At 38.8% G+C, this 25153-nt stretch overlaps 1 protein-coding gene across 8 annotated transcripts in view; it reads right to left on the reverse strand.

The window, feature by feature from the left end:
• The window catches only part of CACNB2 (calcium voltage-gated channel auxiliary subunit beta 2), a 353051-nt gene that overhangs the window by 37322 nt on the left and 290576 nt on the right, over positions 1–25153 (reverse strand). For 5 of the 8 annotated variants that reach the window (XM_070601312.1, XM_070601309.1, XM_070601314.1 and 2 more), the window contains 4 exons: positions 13002–13124; positions 11162–11298; positions 8438–8514; positions 3172–3305 (listed from right to left, as the gene is read on the reverse strand). In XM_070601312.1, the coding sequence (XP_070457413.1) occupies positions 3172–3305; positions 8438–8514; positions 11162–11298; positions 13002–13124 (471 nt within the window). Of the gene's footprint in view, positions 1–2474; positions 2537–3006; positions 3027–3171; positions 3306–8437; positions 8515–11161; positions 11299–13001; positions 13125–25153 lie in introns of all 8 variants that reach the window. The other 3 variants (XM_070601313.1, XM_008531238.2, XM_070601310.1) reach the window with 2 other exon arrangements.

A 25153-nucleotide genomic window follows, 5' to 3' on the forward strand; every position in this document is an offset into this window, starting at 1 on the left:
CCAAATACTTGAAAATTCCTATTTTACTGTGAGAGTTTAACTTAGCATGCAAGCTTGTTCCAGGAAACAGGAATCAGGATCTCTATTCACGGCTTAGTGATTGATGCTTTTGGATTTGGGGTTTCTATACCCTGACACTTAAAAACTTACTAGGTAAGATTTATGAGTCTTGAAGGAAAGGTGGTTAGTGTATGATAATCAAGCACGCTTTGGTGGCCTCAAAAGGTTCATTATCAACGTGCATCTCTAACATGCTTCTCAAGAGCAGTTTAGGCAGTGTTTCTGTCACATAACTAATTCATGCCTTTCCACCAGCGTTTATTTCGTTTTTGAAAGAGCAGGGGGAGGAGTTAAATTTTGCAGCAATTTCAAAAAGTTGCAAAACTTTTTGGCTTAACTGCTTCAAATCAAATGATTAAAATAAAATTTTTCCCAAAAAATAGAGAACAGCTAATTTGTTTGATTATATTAAAATTGGACATTTCAATAGCAGAAATGTTAAAGTGACCCCCCAAATGACTTTTTTAATGCAGAAGAGAGACAGAGATGGCCTTAGACACTGGGATAAACAAATCATTGTTACATGAATCTTTCTGCATTAAGGAGTATCTGGAAAAATCTATTTTAGGACTCTCATAGACCAAAAGAAAAATATTCTTTCAGCTATTTTAAGAATTTGATAAACATGTGCAAATGTGAATGTAATTTTTGCATCAGCCTGTTGCTCAAGAACATTTTATTATTGCTTAAAATTGCCCATTCCAAAAACTTTCTGACTTCAACCAAATTTAGCTACATAAGGGGGAAATTAAAAAGCATTTCAAATTCAAAAGCTTCCATCTGAGATTTCACCAATAGTCATAGACAAATATAATCAGAGGGGAGAAAATACTACTGTGACTGTGCTGTCCAATTTTACTCCTTACAATTTTACCTAATGTTCAAAATTAATTTTAGTAGACACAATAAAGGTAGAATACGTTTTTAAACAGAAAAAAAAAAAACCAAGACAAACACAATACAGTGACAGCACAAATGCCACACAAGCATCACTCTAAAAGCAACCTAAAACATGGACAACAATCTTATCATTGAATCTCAGGTTGTTTTTTTGCTTTTGAACTCTACCCTGAAGTTGACCACATAATCAATAACATAAGAAGAATGAATACCAGCGCCCAAGGCATCATAAGCATATTTATTAAATTATTCCATTTATATCACCTGGGATCATACCGAACATGTTTAGAAGCCAAGTCCTTATAGCAATTCAGCATAAGAATACCTTTTCCACCATTAGAATTAGGAATATAAATTGCATGCATTTTAGTAACAGCTACCAAGAAATTTTATGTCAAGCCTTTAAGTCTTAAGTGGCCCAGTATTTGACAGGTCTTTGTTCCTTTGATCTGTGACTGCCAACTAGCAAGGGGTTACCCATGCTGATAATCAATCAGCTTCTTAATCAATAGGGTAGCTACAGAAATTACCATATTTGATGGAATATTGGTACTTTGTGCCCTATTGATAATGACGCCATCATTTTATCTCCCCTTTCCTGCTAACCTTTTGTTTCACTTATTTAGCAGAAAAACTGTGATAAACATTTTTAAAGTTTTGCAATTTAAGAGTAAGCAAACTTCAAAAAACCTATCTTGACTACCACGGTTTTAGTTCATGTTATTACTCTGTAAAATCCAGAGCAGCCAAGCGATGCTGGTTTTCTGGGCTTCTGCAGCAGGAACACTGTTAGTCACTTGGCTGCAAGTTTTAGCTGTGACGAGAAGACAGGACCAGAAAGATGGGCCCACTGTTGTGGATGAACATCAAGCTGGGGCTTTCTGTGTTAACACAAAAATCTAGGTGTTTCCATTTTTGCCTAGAGTGCCAAGGTCTTCCATTATTAAAGTAACCATAATTTATTAAAAAAAAAACAAAACCAACAACTTCACAGTTCAGTATCTGACACCTCATGGATGACTTTAGAGTTCTTCCACAGCGCAAAATACTTGTGTGCAGACGAAAAGAGTTCAGGATGTTGGAAATTTGGGGCAAAGTAGGCTTTACTCCACACCTGTGTGTCACAATATACCCATGGTTGTGCCGGACTTGGTGACATTAGGAAGTAAGACCCTAAAAGATAGCATAGTAGGCTGTGAAAAGTGGTGTGTAAAACAAGAGAAAGAAAGGAAACTGTGTGGGGGGGAGAATCCTTAAAAAATAATGGTTTAAAGCTACAAAAGGTGCTGAAAAGAAACAAACTTGGTCTGCAGTAAAGAGAGCTGAGGAATACCCTGGTTTCTGAAAGTCAGGGGACAAGGAGCATCGCTGTGTAGCATCTTGGTGGGCCAGTGGCAAGGGCTGTACACATGGCCACCGCCCCACAGTCCAACAGGTGGGATGCTGACATCTGACTGATGGAGGAGGCAAGAACATCGGGAGAGTATTTATATATGACAATAGGAAAAACTCACAGTAAACCGCCAAAACAAGCCTGCAGTTTTCCACTGGTCTTGTTCATCTGCAGATTTTGCACCTAGTGGATTAGAAGTTTAAATACTGACTAAATTAAAAATTGAAGAATTTTTTTTTTTTAGTACAAGCTATGTATCTGGATATCATAAATCAGAATCTAATAATGGTTTAAAAATGCTTGATTATACGTTAAATTTCTGGAAAAAAGAAAGAAACAAAGACAGACAGAATAAGCATGCACAATTGAGGTGCATATATGGAGTTGTCAGCGTCTGACATCCTTGAATGTTTAAACAAGTTCCCTTGGTGGCAGATATTATTCCATCAAAAAGGATAAGTACTGTAATGGTGCTTCCACAGGTCACTCACTGAATTTCGTTGGTTTGAAATGCCTGGATTCAATTAGCTGTTTGATAGGATTTTTTTTTTTTCCTCTTAGGACAGAAATGACTGTATTTAATAAAACTGCAGGATTTAATGCTAATGATGCCAGTGGCAGGATAAACACAGCTTATGTCAATGTAAACTTACCGATTTCTGCTTCTGCTTAGCTACAGCAGCATGGAAAAGAAACAAAGAATAACAGAGCATGCATGTTATTGGCTTATCAAAGGACGCAGACAGTCAACAGGACTAGAAATGTGACGCAGTGCAGTTGAGCAGGTGGACAGATGGGAGCTTGGAAGTTAATGTTACCTTCTTAAAGAAGGGCATTCTTTTCTCTTTGGAGTGGGGTGACGTTACACTGTTTGCACTGGGTTTAGGGGAGCGGTGGTTTGCTGGAATATCATTTTCTTCTGCATCTAAGCCAGTAGCATCTATGTCTATAGCTATATACAGACAAACAATTCAAAAATCATCAGGTAGACAGGAGAGGAAAAACAGGTTATAAAAAAAAATAAAATGAAAGCAAATAAAACTAACCACAGTAAAAGATCTATCATGAGTGCTCAGCACAGTAAACAAAGTAAAATTTAAAGGTTAAGCATGTTAAGAATGCAATGTAATCAAATCTAACAAAACTGAAAGGTCCCCTCATATCGGTTTGCTTGAACAAATCAGTTTTAGGCTAGATGTCTCGAACAATATTTTTAGAGAAACATTTTTACTGTATAGTGTCAAATATAATACTCATATTTTTTCCATATCAACTGTATACAAGTAAGGTACAGAACATTTGGTGTCACTTCTTACCATATCTTAAACCAGCTTTTAGATCACATGCAACTATGCTACACACCTTTATCACAATGAGCCTCAGATTTCTTATGTTGCTTGGTTGTGTGTGAAAATAAGGGCCATGTGAAAAGATTCATGAAAATTGCAACAGGCATTTGAGAGAAAGAGAGAATAGAAATCTTAAATTCAGGCAACATACAGGAATCATATGCAAGGCAAATAATTCAGGGAGGGTTCCAGGATGGACCCGATTAAAATGATTTCAAGATAATATGTGCACCCTCAGGCAGGCCTGACTAACGACTGATTGAAAAACACTGGATCTGATGATCTCCAAAGGAAATTAGTTTACTGAAACAACATAAGGCTTCCACTGACTTACATAAAGGCTCTGGCTTTAACATGAGAGGAAGGGTGAAAGGGCACAAAGGCCCAGGAGAATATGCCACTGGTCTCCTCATCTGTCAACAAGAGGTTTAGGTCTGTGGTTTGACATGCTTTCATTTTTAAAATCTTTTGCCCGAAAAATATAGCACTTAAAGATTAAATGCTAAATGAAAAAACATCTATAATCTCATTTTGAAGTTCATAAAATGCTTCCACGTGCCATTACTATGGAATTTTATTAACTGTAGAATCAGAGCTGGGAAGTATTTTAAAGATCACTTTCAACTCTCTTAGTTTCAAGACGTAAAAGCTAAACTCTCCAAGAGCTTACGGGACTTGTTCTTGGCAAAAACTCGGGAGAGCCAGGACTCCGAACCTAGTTCTGCCTCTGTGACTCTGGACCTCATCCTGACACCATGTGGCCTCGCCAGTGAGGTCCCTTCTCAATCCCAGTGCACTCCATTCCCAAGTGGGGTCATGTCCCCAGTGGCAGGATTCAGGAAGACATCACAGAGTTGGGCTCAGTAGAAAATTATTCTATGGTTCAGATGAGGTCAAGTAGAAGAAAAGAAGAAAACCTACTCACCCCAGGAAAGCATCATTTTACACGTGTTAGGTGTCTAACAAAACCACAGAATACTCAGATTTAAGGAACAAATTACCAGTTTGAAATAACAGCTCAGTGTTGCAAGGCAGCTGCGATTCCCTGTGATACACAAGCTAAACCGGGGCTCATGACAGCCACTGCCAACCTTTTCAAATGACGGAGATCGCCCGACAGGCAGCACATTCTTTTTCAATTTTGAAGTTATTATGGATATTAGATGACTCAGCCTTTTGAAAACTAGGATCTCCTGTTTAATTGTTCCTTTTCATTTGATTAGGTTGAAAACCTGTGATGGAGTGAATACCTGGCACTGTTTGCACAATATTGCAAATATCAGCTATTGCTTGCATAAAGATGAGGTATGAGTCTCTCTCCAGTGAAGATAACAAAGGTCTGAGTTAATTCCAGGTATTTGGTTAGACTTACCTAGAAAATATGTCTTTCTCTTTGCCCCATCTATGCATATGGATGACCTAAAAGGTTTGGCACATAATGTGTAATGGAAACATAAAATGTGCCCAGGGGTTTGAATCGGCTCTGCCTTTTAGACCACCCTATAATGCTTTTCCTTGAATCCCCTTCAGGAAACATGTCATTAGTGTCTTCTTGGATATGATGGAGAGGATGTGGGTCCATTCTTCATTATTCCGATAGTATGTCTTAACCAAATCAAGTAAGTTTCCCTTCTGGTGGTAAACTCCCATATACTTTAACCTTTCTCATCTTTTATTGGGCTTCTAGAGGCCACATTCAAGGGACAGCACCCATTGAGAAATTTCTGAAACTGAAGATATGTAATTGAATATCAGAGTTGACAGGACCCTGGGATGGCAAAGTTCATGAATTGGATTTAATGATTTGTCTATTGAATTCGGTCTGCTGTGATCAGAGGATGGCTTTTTTTTTTTTTTAAGAAAGATTAGCTCTGAGCTAACAGCTTCCACCAATCCTCCTCTTTTTGCTGAGGAAGACTGGCCCTGAGCTAACATCTGTGCCCATCTTCCTCTATTTTATATGTGGGATGCCTACCACAGCATGGCTTGATGAGCAGCGCGTGGGTCCACATCCAGGATCCAAACTGGCAAACCATGGGCCACCGAAGTGGAACGTGTGAACTTATCCACTAAGCAACTGAGCTGGCCCTGGATTTTTTATTTTTTCAAGAAAGAGTGGAAATGCATAAAAAGTTTAGCTGTGACACAGCCCAGATACATAGCCTGTGTCAGGTCTGAAATTCACCTGCATTTGGAAACAAGGGCTCCCACTCCCAAACTGAGAACTTTCCAACTTACTAGCTCTGACTTTTGGTTAACTTAAATCTAAAGGCATCTGGGTTCATTCAGAAACACAGAATTCTGAAACATTTGGCCACTTTCAAAACACATCAAAGAAATTTACTAGGACAGCTAAGAAGCAGGTTCGACTCTTTTCACAGTTCTGTGTCCTTGATCAGACTCAGACGGTTCTCCTTATGCTGAGATGTTACCTCTCCTTAATTTCATACTTGCATCTGCATACCTCAGCAAATATCAGTATTTACTTGGGGAAAAGCTGCTTTCATCAATTCATATATAGTTTCTTTTATTCTTCCTCACTAGCATGCTTTTTTTTTTTTTGGTAGAGAGGCTTGGGAACACTTTTTGAAATCTAAATTTTAGTTTAATCTTAGGCATGTGGGTCAAGTTGAGCAGTGTGCAAGTGTACACACACATGTAGGTGTGGGGTATGAATTGTGCAACTGGCTACTACCCTATTACCCAGATGTGATGTGGAAATTCTTCCTTTCCCAAATCCATAAGAACCTCTAAGTATCTTTACTTTAGGCAGATGCTCATATTCTTTGGTCCGGCAATGGGTGAGGTGACCGTAGATAGGGCCTCTGGGAAACAAAGACGAAAATTACAGTTGCAGGTCAATCCACATTTGCTGGGTTAGGCAGTTTTCCCGGAGGTGGGGTGGGGGAACCTCTCTGTAGAATTTTCTGAAGTTTTCCTTTAGATAAGTCATGTTACTGATAAGAAAACTATAGCAGGATCCTGATGTGCCTGTTAGAAATCTTGCAGTTGGTTAATATCCTGGTCCACTCAGTCGCGGTGTTTTCTACTCTTGGTATTCAGAAAAGTTATTCCAAAGTCCCATGTCTGTATAAAACTTGGGTGAGGTTGTTAATCATCTTTATTTTATTATATTAAACTCTTAATTGAACTTTTTAATTTTTTTTTAAAGATTGGCACCTGAGCTAACACCTGTTGCCAATCTTTTCTTGTCCCTTCTTCCTCTCCCCAAAGCCTCCCAGTACCTAGTTGTATATTCTAGTTGTAGGTCTGAACTTTATTTTTAATAATGATGGACATCTAGCTACAAAAATGAAATGTTATTTTAGAAATACACTAACTTATTCTTCAAAATGCGTGTGCCTGCTCCCATTACACTGCCAAAACGAAGCGAAGGCTGCAGTAGGGTTACAGGGGATGGAAGAATATTCCTGGTCTACAGAGTAGGGCTGACGTTTGTAGGTGGGGCTGCTGCTTTAGCACAATGTGAAGACATATGCCTCACATAATAGCTAAAGGGCTTCAATTTTCATTTCAAACATACTACTTTACCTAAGTGTGGTCAACTGAGAATTACTGCAACTTATAAGTACGTGGTTTTTGAAATCAGTATGCATCTAAAATGATTTATTTCTTGTGGCACTCAGATTTTGCTCACTTAAAAAGTCCTATAGTTTTTACTAAGCAGCCCTTGATTGGTCTCTAAAAGTCGCCAACATTCAGGAACGAGGCATGATCATTTGCAATGGGTGGATCCTGTTCTTAAGACACACCAGTCAGCACAACTAGTTCCTTAACTTCTCCATAGATGCACAACCCAGTCTTCGATCTCTTCCTACTCCCGGCTTCTTAGAAATCACACACAGAATCATTTTGCTCAAATGCTCCACTGGCCAATCCTTATCATCTTATTCTGACTCCCACTTGCAGCTCTTAGCAAACAAAGACCCTGATCATGGGCTTTCATGTAATTCGACCAATTAGTTTCCTATTTATACATACAACTCCAAGTTCTACACAGAATGGTAGAGTTGCCAGATTTAGCAAATAAAAATTCAGTTAAATTTGAATTACAGATAAACAATAAATAATTTTTTTAGTATGGCTCATACAATATTTACTTATACTAAAAAATTATTCATTGTTTATCTGAAATTCAAATTTAACTTGGTGTCCTTCTCCACCACATGAGAAAGAAAAGAGTAGTTACACTTCCTACAAGTGTTTCCATCTTTTTTCCATGTTTCTATACATATTCTACATCTTCCATAGTGCCTTTTGGATCTAAGCTCATGTCACTCCATCATCACTCCATCACTCTATTCTCCTTTCCTCATCTTCCTAAAGTTTTTATCCTTCGTCTCTTTTTATTTAAAATTGCGGCCAACACTTCACATCACACTGTGATTGCTGGTGAGTTTCACCCATTGACTGCCCACGACAATGCGCTGGGCCCCACGGTGGGGACTAGGATAAAAAGCTAAAAATGTTGATCACTTTGATCATCTCCAGTAACTTACGGAGAACATGTTGACATTTTTCTTTTTTTTCTAAATGCGGAAAAAAATGTCCCCATTTTGTTCCTAACTCCATATGGGCATTCTTATTTGTGATCCCTTTTAACGCGTCCAGGGGTCACGTAGTGATTCAGCGTATGCAAATTCACACAACTAGGTAAGACAGAGGAAAGCATGGAATGCGGTTATGTGCTGTTCAGCACTGGTCACCTACTTACCAGAGGAGGGAGGTGTAGACTTTCTGGAACTAGGTACTATGTCACCCAAACTGGATGATGAATTTCCTCCTGATTTACTGGAGTAAAGCAAAAATTGATATTAAATCTGACACTTATTTCAGGTATTAAAACATCTGTATTGGGCAATAAACATGACTACTCATTGTGTTTTTATTGAACTTCGAATTTGTCTCTCCTACAAGGAGGCAAATGGTAATTTCCCAGTGGAGATTCGTGGAGTACTTGAAATAGCCATGAGATAGTCTTTGTTTTAAATTCAAGATTTCATTTTAAAAGGCCCTGAGAGAATGAAAGCGAACTAGGGTAATTTCTGCAGTTCTCAAATTCTCTTCCAGGACCACAGATAACTAAACAGCAGAGATCTCCTTTTGCTCATTATTTTAGAGACCCTCAGAGGTGATGTGTAGAACCTTAAGGCTAACACCAAAACAACGTCTCCTTCTTTGATTCAGCTCCCTTGTCTTAGCTTGGTTATTCTCAGCGTACTAAGATTGAAAGTACTCAAGTTTTCATGAGCAACCTATAAAAGAAAAACACAGCAATACCAAAGCTTGCTAACCCTTTTAAAAGACACACGAAGGAACACAACAAACAGAATGTTATATGATTTAACACTCAGATCGTATCGGGAACATTTCTCAAGCATGGCTAACACGGAGGGTTAAATTCGGTTAATTTAGGAATGATTTGGAGAACATATACTTCAGAACCTCCAAATTCTAAACTTTGAGACAAGACATCCTCAGTGTCTTAGAAACTTTGGAGTTAACATCGGAGGAACAGCATTTATGGTTTGTAGCAGTGCACGAGCACGCTAAATAACATGTTACTAAATGGCGCCTTCACAGATGAAGATAGACGAGAATATCTTAAAAGAGTAACATGGAATTTCAGCAAGACAATCTTATTGTCTAACGTTTATTATCATAGCCAAACCAGGGTCTAGTTGAAAGAATTTGCTTTTAGTATCTATGCATCAAAGGGTGCTATTTACTTACGAAAATATAAGTTCCACTAAAATACCAGTAGCAGGCTGAAGTTTATTGTTACTATTCTAGCATTTTAATGCATAAAACAGACAACATCAAAAACTTTAAGAAACTAGCGGGAGGCCTCTATATCTTTTTAAAGCTGTTAAGAGATATGCCAGTACATTTTAAAAGGATACCAGACAGTATGCAAAATGAATAAAAAGTGGTATTGATAGGAGCAATTTCTGGAAGTTATACAAGAATCCCCATTACCAGGACCAAAAACATCTTCTTCCAGTTTTTTTTTTTCTTTTTCTAAAGTACTAAGTCAATTTCAGTTCAAGCACGGGTTTGTTTTACACTGTAATAACAAAGTATTATTTGAATAGTGTAAAATTGTGACAAACATTGCAAATAGTCCAAATAATCAGCATACAAATTTGCCCTTCACTTTTAATTCTATAAAAATGCCATGTTCTTGAGCTGTGCCCCAATTCTACTGTCCTTGGTTTCTGTCAATTATTATAATTTATACATCAGAGTTTTTAAATACCGCTGAATTCTGATTATGTGCTCAAAAGAAAACTGCCAACGGAAGACTAGAAATTGAATGAATCGTATTAGATCCTCAAGATCCCACTGGTAAAATGTACATGCTATGTACATGCTATGTCTATCTACTCACAGCTACTTTTATATGACTAAATGTATCTCCCAATCTGCAGGCTCCCAATAACCTAGGGATTAATAAAAGTCAGATATCAAGGGTAGAGGTCTCAAAAAAGGGAGCAATCCATCTGAACTAAAAGAGCCTGACAATTATAAAATACAAGTTAATGAAGATGGATGCTCCAAAGCAAAAGGCAGGTTCTATTTTACTTGATCGCTGACACTGGAAAAAAATTCTTGCTAACACTCAAAATATTATCGTTAACAAAGGATTTTGCATCATTATATAAATAAATAAAATATAAGCCAGGGAAAACAAAGCCCAACTATTCACCTTAAAGAAAAACCTTGCCCCTATCCCATCCTTTCACAGAGAGGGAAGCGCACCGTGTTCTTGGACTTGTCTGCATAGGGTTCAATTTATAGTTCACTCTACGTCTGAGTAGCGCTCCCAGTGCTTCCTTCGTGAGGAGCAAACAAGCCTAAGAATCCTAGGAAAGATTATTCAGCCCCAGCCTATTACATAACTCACCTAATTGCTATCTGCCAAGGCGATTTTAACTGGTTGCATCTCGAGTTTCTCTTTAGGTGCTTAGCAGTGAGTAGAACTGAAAATTGAGTTTCTCAAGGGAAAATGAAACTAACAGGCCACAAGAGTTGCTCTTTGCCCATGACATCTGAGACGCTCACTTCTAAAACATCTTCCTGCTGTGCCAGGCAGTTACAGACACTGGGATCATTCAGTGCAGGTGCTCAGTGCTAGAGTATTTTCAGGGAAAGATTAGGACTTCAGAATTTCTCTGCACGGAAGTCCAAATTTACTACTCTATGATTCAGCTATTTTCATTAATGATACTATTTACTGTGATTCTCTCCCAAATATGATGAAAATCAGATGCTAGGATGAAGTTTTTAAAATGCAGGATTTGAGATGCCATCAATAAACCCTATCACCAGTCTGCTTTTTAGCACATAATAAAGGCTGTGGAAGAAAGCAAACAACAGTCCATGAATGATGGTATGATCTGAAGTTTTATACAAACATTGGATATTTCTCTCATACCTGGAGTAGAATTTCCCTTGCTTGGCTCTCTGTTCATGCTGTAGCCTCATATTTTCTAGTTTGACTGGGCTTGGAATGAATCCGATTTCACAGCCTTCTTTAACCAATCGCCCTATCCACCAGTCATTGTTAAATTTCTAAACACGAAATCAAAATTGTTGAAGTCAGTGCACAGAAGTTCAAGTCAAATCATTTTTCTTCCGCATTAACTATTTTCAATGGAGAGAACTATTATGGCAATTACAATTAACTGTGCCTCAAATATCACAGTTCAACAAACTCTGAGGTTCATGGGTTCAGCACGTAAGAGTGAAGTATTTTCGGTGTGCCCAACGACCCAACGCAGGCTTTACTCTTCCTTCTGTTTCCTGGTACTGCCTTGAGACTGGCCTGGATTCCATCGCAGCTGCTGCTGTCACCAGGAGTAGGATAAACTCTTCTCGTTCAAAGATTAACAGCTCTTCCTAACAAGAGACCATTAGGAACTAGGGAGTATTACAGAGCTCCTCCTCTTATATAATCAGATTAATTAGAAGTATTAAGAGTGAGAGATTAATATTACAATCTACCCAAAATATTTTGTATCAGAACAAAATTCACCTTCGTGCAAACAGGTTTATAATGACCATGATACAGTGTCCGCAAATGATCTCTCTACTGATGTTGATGCAGACAATTTCTCTCTTTTGGATGGAATATTTATCCTAAATCTCTATGAGTTGGTTTGATTTCCCTCAAGTGAATCATATTTTTCAAGTCTGTTCTTGAATTTCAAGGAACACTATCCATTCTGTTTTTCTTTTCCTTCCATGGTAGAAAGAGACCCTTCCCTAAGCATCAGCCATTGGAAGGAAACTAGATTAATCAGACTTCCTGTTGTAAAGTGAGATTCTAGGCATGCCATCACTTCTGAAAACTTTTTCTATCTTTCCTTCCCAGCCAATATTTCACATCTCTTTCTAAAAGTTAATGAAATGGTAGGCTCTAAATTCTCTAGGCTCTTTTAATTGGCAGTCATCACCTCCTTTGCTCACAACCTTCAGGGTATGAGCAGTTGCATTTACCTACGCTCCTTAGGGCATTTCATTCCCCAGATGGACATGCTCCAATTAGAAATTCCTGCAGGTCCAAGGAGCTCTGATGCTCACACACAGGAACACCATGTAGGGAGAATTTCTGGTCACCTAATACAGTGTTCTGCACGACATGCACTTGACAGATGTTGACTCAAAATAAACCTACAATTAAGGGTAAATTTTTCCAATTTACAGATTGAATCATTGTTCATGAAAAGGTGGAAACTTTTGGCACGAAGAAAAGGGGATTTTCCTGCTGTTTTTTGCCTCATTGGCTCCAATTCCTGCCAACCTCCCTTCCATTGCAGAAATTTACCATTGAAGGAAGATAAAGGGCACCAGTGGTTTAGACACTGAGTTTAGATACTGTCCGCAGAGAGACCTCATGCATCCTAGATACTATTATCAAAGGCTCCCTTGATGGTTAAACTTGAGACATGAGGGGAAAACGACACAGAGTCAAGGTTAAATATTAAAAGAAAAAGTACAGGTTAGGTATAAAAAAGGATCATCTACTCCAGTAGTTCCCAATTTCTGGGTCACAGAGCCCAGGGGAACCTTGAAGTTATTGCAAGAAGACTGTGACTTCTTCCTTCTTTAAAAAGGTTATATTTTATATCAGAAAAAGTTTGAGAGGCACCGAGTTTGTGTGTATGTTATACAAGTGCTGCTATGCGCAATGCTATTTCACAGCAATAAGAAACCAAAAAGGATGTTTCAAGGTGAAAAATCATGAGGATAGAAATTCAAATTATTTTCCTTACTTCCTTAACATGCAGAAAATCTTTTGCTTCGAAAGAGATGGCCATGCCTGGCACCGGAACATCATCTTCATGGGCTGCACTGTAGCTGACATTTGTCCGAACGGCAAATGCAACGGGCTTTGTCTAAAGAGGAAGAAGGAAGGGAGAAAAAAATAAGAGAAATAACAGCAGGAGCCTGCCCAGTGATGCAGCAGTTAAGTTCGCATGTTCTGCTTCGGTGGCCTGGGGTTCACCGGTTCAGATCCCGGGTGCGGACATAGCACCGCTTGTCAAGCTATGCTGTGGCATGTGTCCTACATATAAAATATAGAGGAACATAGGCATGGATTATAGGCCAGGGCCAATCTTCCTCAGGAAAAAGAGGAGGGTTGGTGGCAGATGTTAGCTCAGGGCTAATCTTCCTCAAAAAAAAAAAAAAAAGAAATAACAGCATTCCTTTACTTTTCCCCCCCAAACACAAACATACACTGAATAACTGTTGTAATTATTGTGGCTTTTTCCACCTTGCTCCTTTATCACAAAACAGCGTATTAGCATTCACAACACAGGAAATCTCCGAGTGTTCAGCTACATACTACCCATTTCCAAACTACAAAAAAGCCACTGTTCTCTTTGAAAGTACTAAGAGAAATAGAGGTGGACATGAACTACTGAAATATGTGTTTACAACAGAACAGCTTGTAGCAACTGGAAATCAGGAAACACACACAGGAATAAAACGCCCAGTTCTTCGGTTTCAGTGAAAAGGACTTAATGACTGCCACTTCCACCCCAAACATCTACTTTAATAACTAATGAGATAATTCCAAAAGGTATAATATTTTGGGTGAAAACAGAACAGGGAACATATCTTATGACTAATAGCAACTATTATTCATGGCTTCAGGGAATTATGAAAGCAATGACCTTTTATTCTATTATTTTTCCTCCTTGAGTTCGCTCAGTCACTAAAGATGATAACACTAATTAGTCTATCCTTCATTATTTGATGCTTTGAAAATTTACAGATAAATACTTGTCCTCTATCTAGGCCATTCTTGTTATCCACAAGGTGAAAAAATAGGTGAGCGCAAAAACGGTGAAAAGAGGTATTGTTCTAACCGGCATTGTGTTTCTTTCCTATTATGGGCAAGTGGATTCCTTCTGAACAGTTGCTCCCTTTTTAACAAACTCTTCACCTGGACTTGTCAGGGAGGACAAGGGGGAGTCAGAGTAGAGAGAACTCATCTTCATTTGCAGATTTTCCGCAGTTAATCCATTCCACCCAACTGTTGTCTGGGTTGAGGACTGAGCTAAGAGCCATGAATCATGTTACTCAGATCTGTCCACATCCCCTGGGAAAGGAGGACCAAGTTCTGGATATGGGCACAGTAGACATGAAGTGGAATTAAATATCTGAAATCCAAATCTTGGTATCCGTTACAATTTTTAATGATAAAAGAGGTGTTGCTTCTCGTATGGAAACATGGACTTACAAAAAAGAGAGAAATAAAAGTTGCCCATAGTTCTACCACTGAAACACAATCCTTGATAGCGTGATAATGTTTCCATTGTTTTTGAAATTTAAAAAAAAATATCAATTTTATTCCCATAGCTACAATCATAATGTATTTAACTTTCACACAGTTTTTAAAGTAATTTGGTATTTTTCATGTGATATACTTTTTTGTCTATTTTAAAAATTACCTTGACCATTCACTCTTTTTTGACGTGTAGGTTTACAATTTTTTTCCACTATGATAAACCTTCTGCTTTGAAAAGATCTCTGTACAAAAAAGCCTCTTAATTAGAATTCTTCCCTTAGGACAGATTCCCAGAGGTAGCATGGTAAGCCAAGAGTTACTAAGACCTTTTAAAATTCTCTTCCAAACTACTGTGCAATTGGGCTGCACCATTTTAAACCACAACTAGCACCATACGATGGTGCCCTTTTCAATAAGATGGAGTCTTAATCAGACGCAGTTTTAACGCTAGAAATAGACTTTCCTTGAGTAGATCCATCCACTATTCAGGAGAGTTTCTGACCACAAAAATATAGAGATCCAAGATTTTTTTTTTAAATTCTAGCATGATCTTTCATTTCTCTTAGGGTTCTTTTATTCCTTGTAGGATACAGAGTTTAGGTGTACCATATTTTTTTTTCATCACTGGAAGGCATAAATTTAAAATGTACAATTCCACAAGGGGTCCCATGGAAAATCTCATGTCTTTTATGCAGTGCTCAACTTCTCAAGCATCCAAGTAGCAAGAAGAGGAAATATTGCAAAAAAAGAAAAAGAAATGAAAGGGGCCCTGATGGTTGGCACATAATTCCAGGGCTATAGATCATCATTTTATGTTCTTAGACTAAGACATCAATTTAGAATGTGCCTCCTTCCTTGGCTTACCTCCCATGATCAATCACGCTGCCGTTAGATACGGAGGTTTATATGGGAATCAGCTTTATAGAGCATACAAGTAGGAAGGAAGAACAGCCTAACCCCATCCCCCAGCATCTTTACTTCGGGAACGATATTTCTAAAATTAGAATGGAGAGCAGTCAAAGTGGAGGGAAAAAAAAAAGACACAGCCAAGGTAAGAGAGCTTATCAGCTTGAGAGAAAGACGCCAGGATGCTAACCAAATGACAATGTCGCTTCTGATTCCCTGAACTCACTTCAGCTCTATCTACTCAAGCAGCGTGTCCATAATGGACAATATCTTCCCCATCAATTCCATTCATATGGGTTCAAGAACAAGGGATTTCAAATGGAGCAGGATTTGAAAGCCAATTCTGCCATTTACTTGGTGAGTGGCCTGAGTAAATTCCTTACTCTTGCTGAGCATGTTTTCTCACGACTAAAATGAGAGTGATAACCAACATGGCGGGGTTGTTAGGAGTTTGCAGAAAAGGCACGTCACAAAGCCAGGCTAGCGTTCAGGGTAGAGTGACCTTGATAAATGGGCACTTGCTAAATACCAAAATAAATACTATACATAAATAAATATTTCCCCATATTCACTCATCTATTAAGGTCCACCAAAAATCACTTCCTGGGGCCGGCCCAGTGGAGCAGCAGTTAAGTTCGCATGTTCTGCTTCTCGGTGGCCCGGGGTTCACCAGTTTGGACCCCAGGTGTGGACATAGCACCGCTTGGCAAGCCATGCTGTGACAGGCATCCAACATACAAAGTGGAGGAAGATGGGCACGGACGTTAGCTCAGGGCCAGTCTTCCTCAGCAAAAAGAGGAGGATTGGCAGCAGATGTTAGCCCAGGGCTGATCTTCCTCAAAAAAAAAAAAAAAAAATCACTTCCTCTGTGCTCTTCCACTGTAACCCTCCTTGGACCAAGCTAGTTAACAGAGTTTAATACCTGCCATATGCTGTGTGCTAAATCCCTGTGATATTCAAGATGTTTTTCTCCAGGGTGGAGTCTTTCCTGTTCTCTAGGATATGAGAAAATGGTAAGGTTTTCCCTATTCATTTTACCTACAGTATCCTATTTGCCAAGTCCTGATTTCCTTTGACAGTCCTCAGATATAGAAGCGTTTTTTTTTTCTTTTAAACCAACTTGAAGTCCCAAGGAAACATCACTTAAGGGATCTTTGAATTTTTATCCCATGAAACCATTTTTTATCAAATGCATGCTGCTTTAAGTTGACATCTGCATTTTTAGCCTCCTCGCTATGGTCCAGGGCCTCACAGGATTGCTTCCTCTCATCATTCTGGACTGTCGCGCTGGTTCCCACTCAGATGCTCACTTTCAGTCTGGGAGCCTGCCATATTTTATGGTTTTCCAGCATCGCTTCTCTAACCGGGGCCTGGGACGTGGTTCAGCTCACCCCTACACTTCACTCTCAAGAGGTCCATCATCACAGTTTGTGACCATTACTGATTATTGGGGCAATTATGTTTTGAGGCCAGTGGCCATTTACTCTCTTTTTTGTTGTTGTTCCCTTCTTAAGATAAAGCAAAGTCCTGAGAAGGAACAACAAACAGGTCCTCAGCAACCTTGGCCCTATGAGGCCTCTCGGGACCACCAGGAGTGGACTGGGATGACAGAGAGACACAGAGAGAGCTCTAAGACACGCTGGGATCCAGAGGCGTTCTGGCCTTGACGGAAGCAAAGCTGGTCCAGGCCCCTGGACCAAAAGTAATGGTGAGCTCTGAGCAGTGTTCCATGGAGTAACTTTAAGGAGTTTAACTAGCCTTAAAGTTATTCTGGGAGCATTCTAACTCTGGTTTGCAAGTTTATTACTCTGGACAGATTCCTCTTCTCCATCCCTCTCTTGTAGTAGCTGTTGCAGCATCAGCTCTTCGCAGCATCGCTAAGGACTCTTTGAGGATTATAGCAGGAGCAACTTTTATTTCCTCACAACCTTCTAGAATCACTAGACCTAAGGCTATCAGAAAGCAATTACTGTATGTAGGAGATTAACTTAAAAAAATCTTTTTGGATCCAGCAATTCCACTTCTGGAAATATATCCAAAGGACAAGAAAACACTACGTCAAAGGGCTATCTTGCACCCCCTTGTCACAGCAGCATTATTTACAACAGCCAAGACATGGAAACAACCTAAGTGTCCAGTGATGGACAAAGGGATAAAGAATGCAGTATATATACACAATGGAATATTACTCAGCCATTAAAAGGAAGGAAATCCTGCCACTTGCAACAATATGGATGAACCTTGAGGGTATTATGCTAAGTGAGATAAGTCAAAGAAAGACAAATACCATCTGATCTCACTTATATGTGGAATCTCAAAAAACAAAACAAAACAAAAACTCTTTCATGGTGAAGTAGAATAAAACAGATTATCACAAATTCATGACACTATTTCTAGTTTTCTTCCTAAAAAAAGAACTCAATGAGTTAATAGTGAAACTAATCATTTTAATGATATAACAAAATGTTTACCTTTGGTTCATTAAAAATGTGCTAAGAATAGAATACCTACTGTTCAAAAGCAAAATAAAATTCACTCAAATAAAAATAAAATTCTGATCATAATTAATAGTTACTTGAATTTTCATACATTGGTTTCTTCATTTCTTAATACAGATGTCTTTTACTATGCTAAATAGTAAAGTATATTTTTCCATTTTCAATCAGAAACCATTAATAGCTAATAACATAGAATGAAAATCAATAGTTTGTTTTAATGTTTATAATAGATTTGTCTTAAATATTAACTACCTACAACTTACAACATTTTTAAAAGAAGTTTAAAGAAAAATATGACCTAGATACCTATTATAAGAGACTACAGAAAAGAGAGCTTAAAAATCTAATCTGTGTTTTGGGGGCCAGCCCGGTGGTGCAGTGGTTAAGTTCACATGTTCCGCTTTGGCAGCCTGGGGTTCGACAGTTCAGATCCTGGGTGCAGACCTAAGTATCACTTGGCAAGCCATGCTGTGGTAGGCATTCCACATAAAATAGAGGAAGATGGGCACAGATGTTAGCTCAGGGCCAGTCTTCCTCAGCAAAAAGAGGAGGATTGGCAGTGGATGTTAGCTCAGGGCTACTGTTCCTCAAAAAAAAAAATCTAATCACTGTTTTGACCTACGTTCTTGTGGTACATGATAATTTCCTATAAAATGTGCTATACTCCTCTATCATTTTAAATGACTCAAGTGGGAGTACAGCCATTGAGTCTTACATGGGAAATACTCAGGAACCCATGAAATGGTGATGCACTTTCAGGAATAAGATCACAGCTATCTGCTTAATTTATTACATAATAATACTTCAGTTCCCAGGTTACAACTTCTCAGTATCATTTTGCTACTTTCGGTGATAAGCAAAAATCCTTCCAACATAGAGTGAAAATCTTCGACTTTATTTTATTCCTTATATATAAGCAAAAGATTCCACAGCGTGTTGTGAAAAATCTTGCCTTGACTCTTGCCAATCATTGTACTTTAAAAAACACTCTTTGCTTAATTTAGCATACACTACCAAGGGGAGTCTGACAATTCTTTAACAGCAAAACATATCAAAGCACAGTGATAAAAAGAACATAACACCTGATTACGCATTCTGATAAATGAACACTGAGTCAGACTGAATAAGTAAACAATCAGAGATTTGTCACAAGACAAAATTTACATATACAGTAAACTGATTTGAGAAATTCACATTTCTTCTTCAGAATTGATTCCCTTTAATGATTACTTATTAAGTACATGCTTACTATCTGGAGGCCCTGCCCTCATATAGCTTATCTTATATTCTAGTGGGTGAGATATCAGAAGGAGGATTGTTGACCATTTCAAAGAATGAATAAAGTAAAACCAAGTTATGTGAGAAGAAAATAAGAATGGAGGGAGGGTGGACAGGCAACATGAAGTGAGGTGCTTAGGGAAAGCTTCTCAATGATTCATTCAGTCAGTCAGTCATTCATTCATTCTGTGTCAGGCAGTGTTCTGGACAGTGAACAACAGAAACTAAGATCCCCTGCCCTCTAAGAGCTTACATTCTCAAGGGGAGAGACGATCATAAATAATAGACATAATAAACAAATAAAGCATATAATATATTAGAAGGTGATAAATAAGTAAATAAAAAGGAAAATAAGAATCAGGTAAGGAAAGCCAGAGTGTAAGGTAACAGGACAGGGACAATCTGAAATGGAAGGACAGGTAGCCTGCATTGAGGAGGTGACATTTGAAGAAAAGTGTGAAGGAGGTGAGGGAGCGCACATATCTGAACTCCAGGCGGAGGGAAGAGCCGGCACAGAGGCCCCGAAGTGGGAGCCAGCCAGACGTGTTGGAGGACAACAAGGGGTCAGAACGGCTAAATGGAGGGACCCAGGAAAAGAACAGAAGATGAGGTCAGAGCTCAGGGTACGTGTGGCTCTGCAGGTCATAGTCTAGATTTTCAGCTTTTGTTCCAAGTGAGATGAGAAATCCCTGAAGGGTTTGCAGCAGAGGAGTGATGTGGTCTGACACGTTAAAAGGACTTTGGTGGCTGCTGAATTGAAAAGAGACTTTGGGGACTTTTGGGTGGAAACAGGGAAATCAGTTGGAAACTAACACAGTAATCCAGATGGAGAGATGATCCTGGTGAAATCAGGGCAGCAGCGATGGAGGTAATAAAAAATGATCCAATTCTGGGTACATTTTCAAAGTTGAGCCACAGGACTGGATGACAGATTTTTTTTTTTTTTTTGTAAAGAAGATTTGCCCTGAGCTAACATCGTTGCCAATCCTCCTTTTTTAAATGTTTTGCATGAAGAAGACTAGCCCTGAGCTAACATCCGTGCCATTCTTCCTCTACTTTATATGTGGGATGCCTCCAACAGCATGGCTAATGAGTGGACTAAGTCTGCACCTGGGACCAGAACCTATGAACCCAGGCCACCAAAGCAGAGTGCATGGAACTTTAACCACTCGGCTATTGGGACGGCCCCCTGGCTGACAGATTTGATGTGGGTATGAAAGAGAGTCAATGGTGATTCCAAATGTTTTGGGCCTGACCATTAAAAGGACAGAGTACCCATCACATGATATGGGGAAGGCTACAGGTGGCAAGCAGGCAAAAATCAGGAGTTCCATTTTGAACACATAAAATTTGAGATTGTATCCAACATCCAAGTAGAGTTTGGAAGAGCGCCCAAGGTCTGAAAGTTTGGGAGCAAGATCTGGGCTAAAGATAAAAGGTTGTTAAGTCTTAGACATATTGATGGCATTTTAAGCCACGAGCCAGGATGAGATGGCCAAGGAAATGAACACACAGGGGGCACTCCAACTACAAAAGGGCCTCAGAAGGATCCACAGCAAAGGAGAATGAGGCTAAGACTGTAGTTACCAGGAAAAAAGTGTTTCAAAGAGAAGTAAGGGATCAACTATGCCAAATACTGCTAATGGTCAAATATGAGGGCTTAGAATTGCCATGTGGATTCTGCAACCTAGAGGTCACTGTTGACAATTCAAGAGCTTGCTGGAAATGAAAGGCATATCACAGTTAAGAGACAATAAAAGGAGAAGAATTGGACAAAGTGAGTAGAGACAATTTTTTCTTTTTTTTTTTTGTGAGGAAGATTGCCTTGAGCTAACACCTGTTGTGAATCCTCCTCTTTTTGCTTGAGGGAGATTGTCACTGAGCTAACATCCACTGCCAATCTTCCTCTATTTTATGTGGGATGCTGCCACAGGGAGGCTTGACGAGCCATGCTAGGTCTGCGCCCAGGATCCGAACCTGTGAACCTAGGGTCACTGAAGCAGAGTTTGCGAACCTAACCACTACACACCGGGCTGGCTCCAAGAGACAATTCTTTTAAGGAATTTTGCTACAAAAGGGAGAAAGAAATGAAGTAGTAGGTGGCAGGAGAAGTAAGTCAAGGTTTTATTCTTTTAAAGCAGGAGAAATGACAACTTACGTCTATGCTGATGGGAACAATCCAGTAGAGAGGAAAAATGTGATGACATACGAATAAGAGGACAGAACTGCTGGAACAACGTCCCTACTTAGGAAGAGGAGGCAGTGGGATCCAGTGCTTATGGAGAGGATGTGGCCTTAGACAGAGGCGGGGGTTCATTTCTGGAAAGGAGGCAGCACATCTAAGTGCAGATGCTGGCTAATGAGGTGATGGAATGTCATCGTGTAACTGTTGCAGATTCTCAGTGGAAGAGGAAGATGGGAGTAAAGACAGGGAAGAAGGCATCAGAGATTTGAGAAGGGAGGAAATGATGCAAGTTAGTCATCCAAGACGGTGGAAGATTAGATGGACTAGGGAACTATGGCAGGATTGCCGGGCAATATTAAAGGCCCACTTGAGAGTCAAGGGCACGGATTTACAGTAAGCTAGCCGTGCCATGCTAGAATACAATGAGCATCACTACACAGATAATAGAGTTAAATGCCTAAGCCCTCATCAAAATATCACGGCTTTAAACTACTGTTTCCTATCTTGCTTTGAATTTTCTACAGCAATTTCACAGAAGAGTATATGAAAGTATGAATACAAATACACTCTCTAGATATGCAGGAGCATTCGCCTACTTCCCTGAATTGATCTCTCTACTAGGTGAGAACCGTTTTCAGGTAAACGATTTATATTCTTATTTATTTTTTATCCCAGCCTCCAAGCATTTACTATAGTGCTCAGTACACATTAATATCTCTTAAAGGACTCAATTAAGGGAGTGATTCCTTTCTGTTAGAGGAATCAATCATCAGGTGCTTACCCAGCACCCATACCAGGTAAGGCTCTGTCACCCCGAAAAACTGAATGTCTAAATCACCATGGGAGCAAGGGTGGTCTGATCAGGATTTTGTTTCATACGATTAATACACATATATGTAAGTGCAAGTGTACACAGATATTTATTAAATTTAAATTAGCCATATATTAATTAAGAATTAGGCAAAGGAATAAATGTTTAAAACAAAATATGAAATATTATCACCCTAACAGCCTCTGAAATGACTAACAATCCCAAAATAGAGTAAGCTAAAGTTGTACATGAAGTAAAAAGATACAGAATATCTGGTTTTTCTTTTTCAATAGATCATTAAAAAGTAGAAACATTCTCACAATGTGTTTTGGGAACTGAATAATAGTCATCCTTAAAATATTACACTCACCTTAAAAAGCTTAACTGAAATAAAAAATGAAGGCAACATTTATGAGTGCTGAAACCAAGGTAGGGCTCAAAGTTGCAAAATCAACATGCAAAGTGAAGCAAGATTAGAATACCAATGACATATAGATTGATGGATTGATGGATCTAACTAGAGAGAAATGCAGCACAATCCTTTCATTCTGCTTATCAGAGAATTGATCATTTTGGATTTGAGATCTTCAACTAAGGTATGTATAGGATTAATTACCAGTCACCAGGAAAAGCAAACATCCACGGAGAAATTTATCCAATGAGAAATCCCATATGAAGAGAGAGATTATTATGAGTAATTTCAGTGAAGTTCACTGTTATTTAGTATTAGTCAAGCATTCTCCTTCATTAAGAGCACACTGGCTTTATTTCCTGAGTGTAGTTGTCTCTCTCCAGAGCAACGTCTTCAAAAGGCATAACAATTCCTCCAGGCCACTGGGAAAGAAACCAACACTAGGAGAAAGTGCTTGATTTTATTTATTCTGGGTTGTGAAATGTCTGTCTCCCTGCCTTCGAGGAAAGGTGAAGTAATTTTCACATAAGCCAGCATCTTACGAAGAAAAGAAGTTTATATTTAATTTTACTATTGATTAGTCTTACCAAGCACGAGGACAGTATTTCTCAAGTTACTTAGAAGTTAATGGTATAATTTAGGAGTAAGTAATTTTTACCTTAGGCTTGTTGTAAAAAAAAAAAAAACAAAAACAAAAACAAAACTAAACCACCAAAACTCCAAATTGGGTTTTAATTCAGTTATTATGAACTGAATATTTGATTCAATGAGGTCATAAGGGTGTGGCCCTAATCCAGTGGGATTGGTATCCTTATTACGGGAAGAAGAGACACGAGAGAACTCTTGCTCTTGGGTACATAGAAAGGAAAGGCCATGCGAGGACTCAGGGAGAAGGGGGCCAGACACAAGCCAAGGAGGGAGGCCTCACCAGACACTGACCCTTCCAGACCATGATCCAAGACTTCCAGCCTCCAGAACGATGAGAAAATCACTTTCTGCGGCTTAAGCCACAAAGTCTATGCTATTTTTCATGGCAGCCCAAGCAGACTAAAAGAGTTAGCTCAACCAAATCAATATGATGGGTTTATATTTCTACCGAAAAACATAACTTTAATCAACATTATTTTGATACCAAAGTCATTCATAACCAAAGATTATTTCTTTATCCAAAATTCCCAGACACTTTTAAGAGAAAATTATAAAAATGCCAAGTCAATAAATATTCACTCCTTTTTTTCCGACACACATTTACTCAGCATCTATTTTGTTTAAAATGCAGCATTGCCCAGTTAAAGGCCAGGATGGCACCAGATATAAGGTTTCTTTCCTTAAGCCCATAGAGACCCTAGTCAGGGAGCTTGTGTCTACAGTGGACCAAAAGAGTTTGAAAGCTTGGATTCCTGTGTGCCTGAGTTCAGACATACTTGTTCACTCTCTTCTGCTATTGGTTTGGCTGCATCTTTTGTGTAGTCATTGCCTGCAGCCCCTGAGTAACAACTTTACATTTCCATTCTTTCTCTTTGCTTATCTGTTCTACTTCACCCACTTAGCTGTCCCAATTCTTAGCTGGTTTTCTCTAAATTATACTGTTGCTACTTTTCTTAAAGTGCAAATATTAAAAAACAAAATAAAAAGCGTGGTGATGTAGGGCCATATCAACAGGGATCAGGCGCATCATTCTTTGAAGGACCTCAGTCCATGAAATGCAGCTCAGAAACATCCAGAACATCTAACACCGAACGGTTTTACAAGTCGCCATCAAGGTTCTGCTTAGAACTTTTATTCCATGGCAAGGATAGGAATGAAAGAATTAAGAGGAACCAATAGTGCTATTCTTTCCAAACTACTACTTTGCATTTAAATTGTTATAAAAATGTCTATTTTGTACTTATTTAGAAAATTACACACTACAAGGAATTTCTAAAGAAGCATTCCAAACAAATACAAGAAAAGCGTTTACAGAGTCCAGGCTGACAAACACAGGGAGACACATTATATTTTGCTTTAATCCTCTAATCTTCACTTTCTCCTCTACGCCAACAGCTGCAGTTTTAGCTAAGGCTGCATAGTTTCAGTGATCAAAAGTTAGGCAAGTTTATGTGTGTTTATCTCTATATTGTTTATTTTACATTGAGTACTTTGTTTTTCTTAAACAGAAAACACGCAGCAGAGTATCTCCAGGAACAAAACCAAATGTATTGGCGGGAATAAATTAGCGCAGAGAGTCGAGGGTGCCAAGCTCTGAACATGACACCCTGTCAGATCATTCACTCTCTAGAAATTTTGCCCTTTGTTGCTACCCTTACTGCAGTGTTGGAAGACTTTCCAGAGTAAAGCTTTGTGAATGACTGGCCCTATGCTTGAGAGGGCGGAACAGGGTTCTGAGGAGTAGACACTGAAGGAAGGCAGAAATCAGCTTAACGGATGAAGAATTTTCTGATAATTTCAGATGCTATTACTGGGTTGTATTTTTACATGCAAAGTTATCATTTGAATGTCTACAATTATTCAAAGATAAACTGAGGCATATTAAAATTTT

Source organism: Equus przewalskii, chromosome 30 (genome assembly GCF_037783145.1).
Source record: "Equus przewalskii isolate Varuska chromosome 30, EquPr2, whole genome shotgun sequence".
NCBI lineage: Eukaryota > Metazoa > Chordata > Mammalia > Perissodactyla > Equidae > Equus > Equus przewalskii.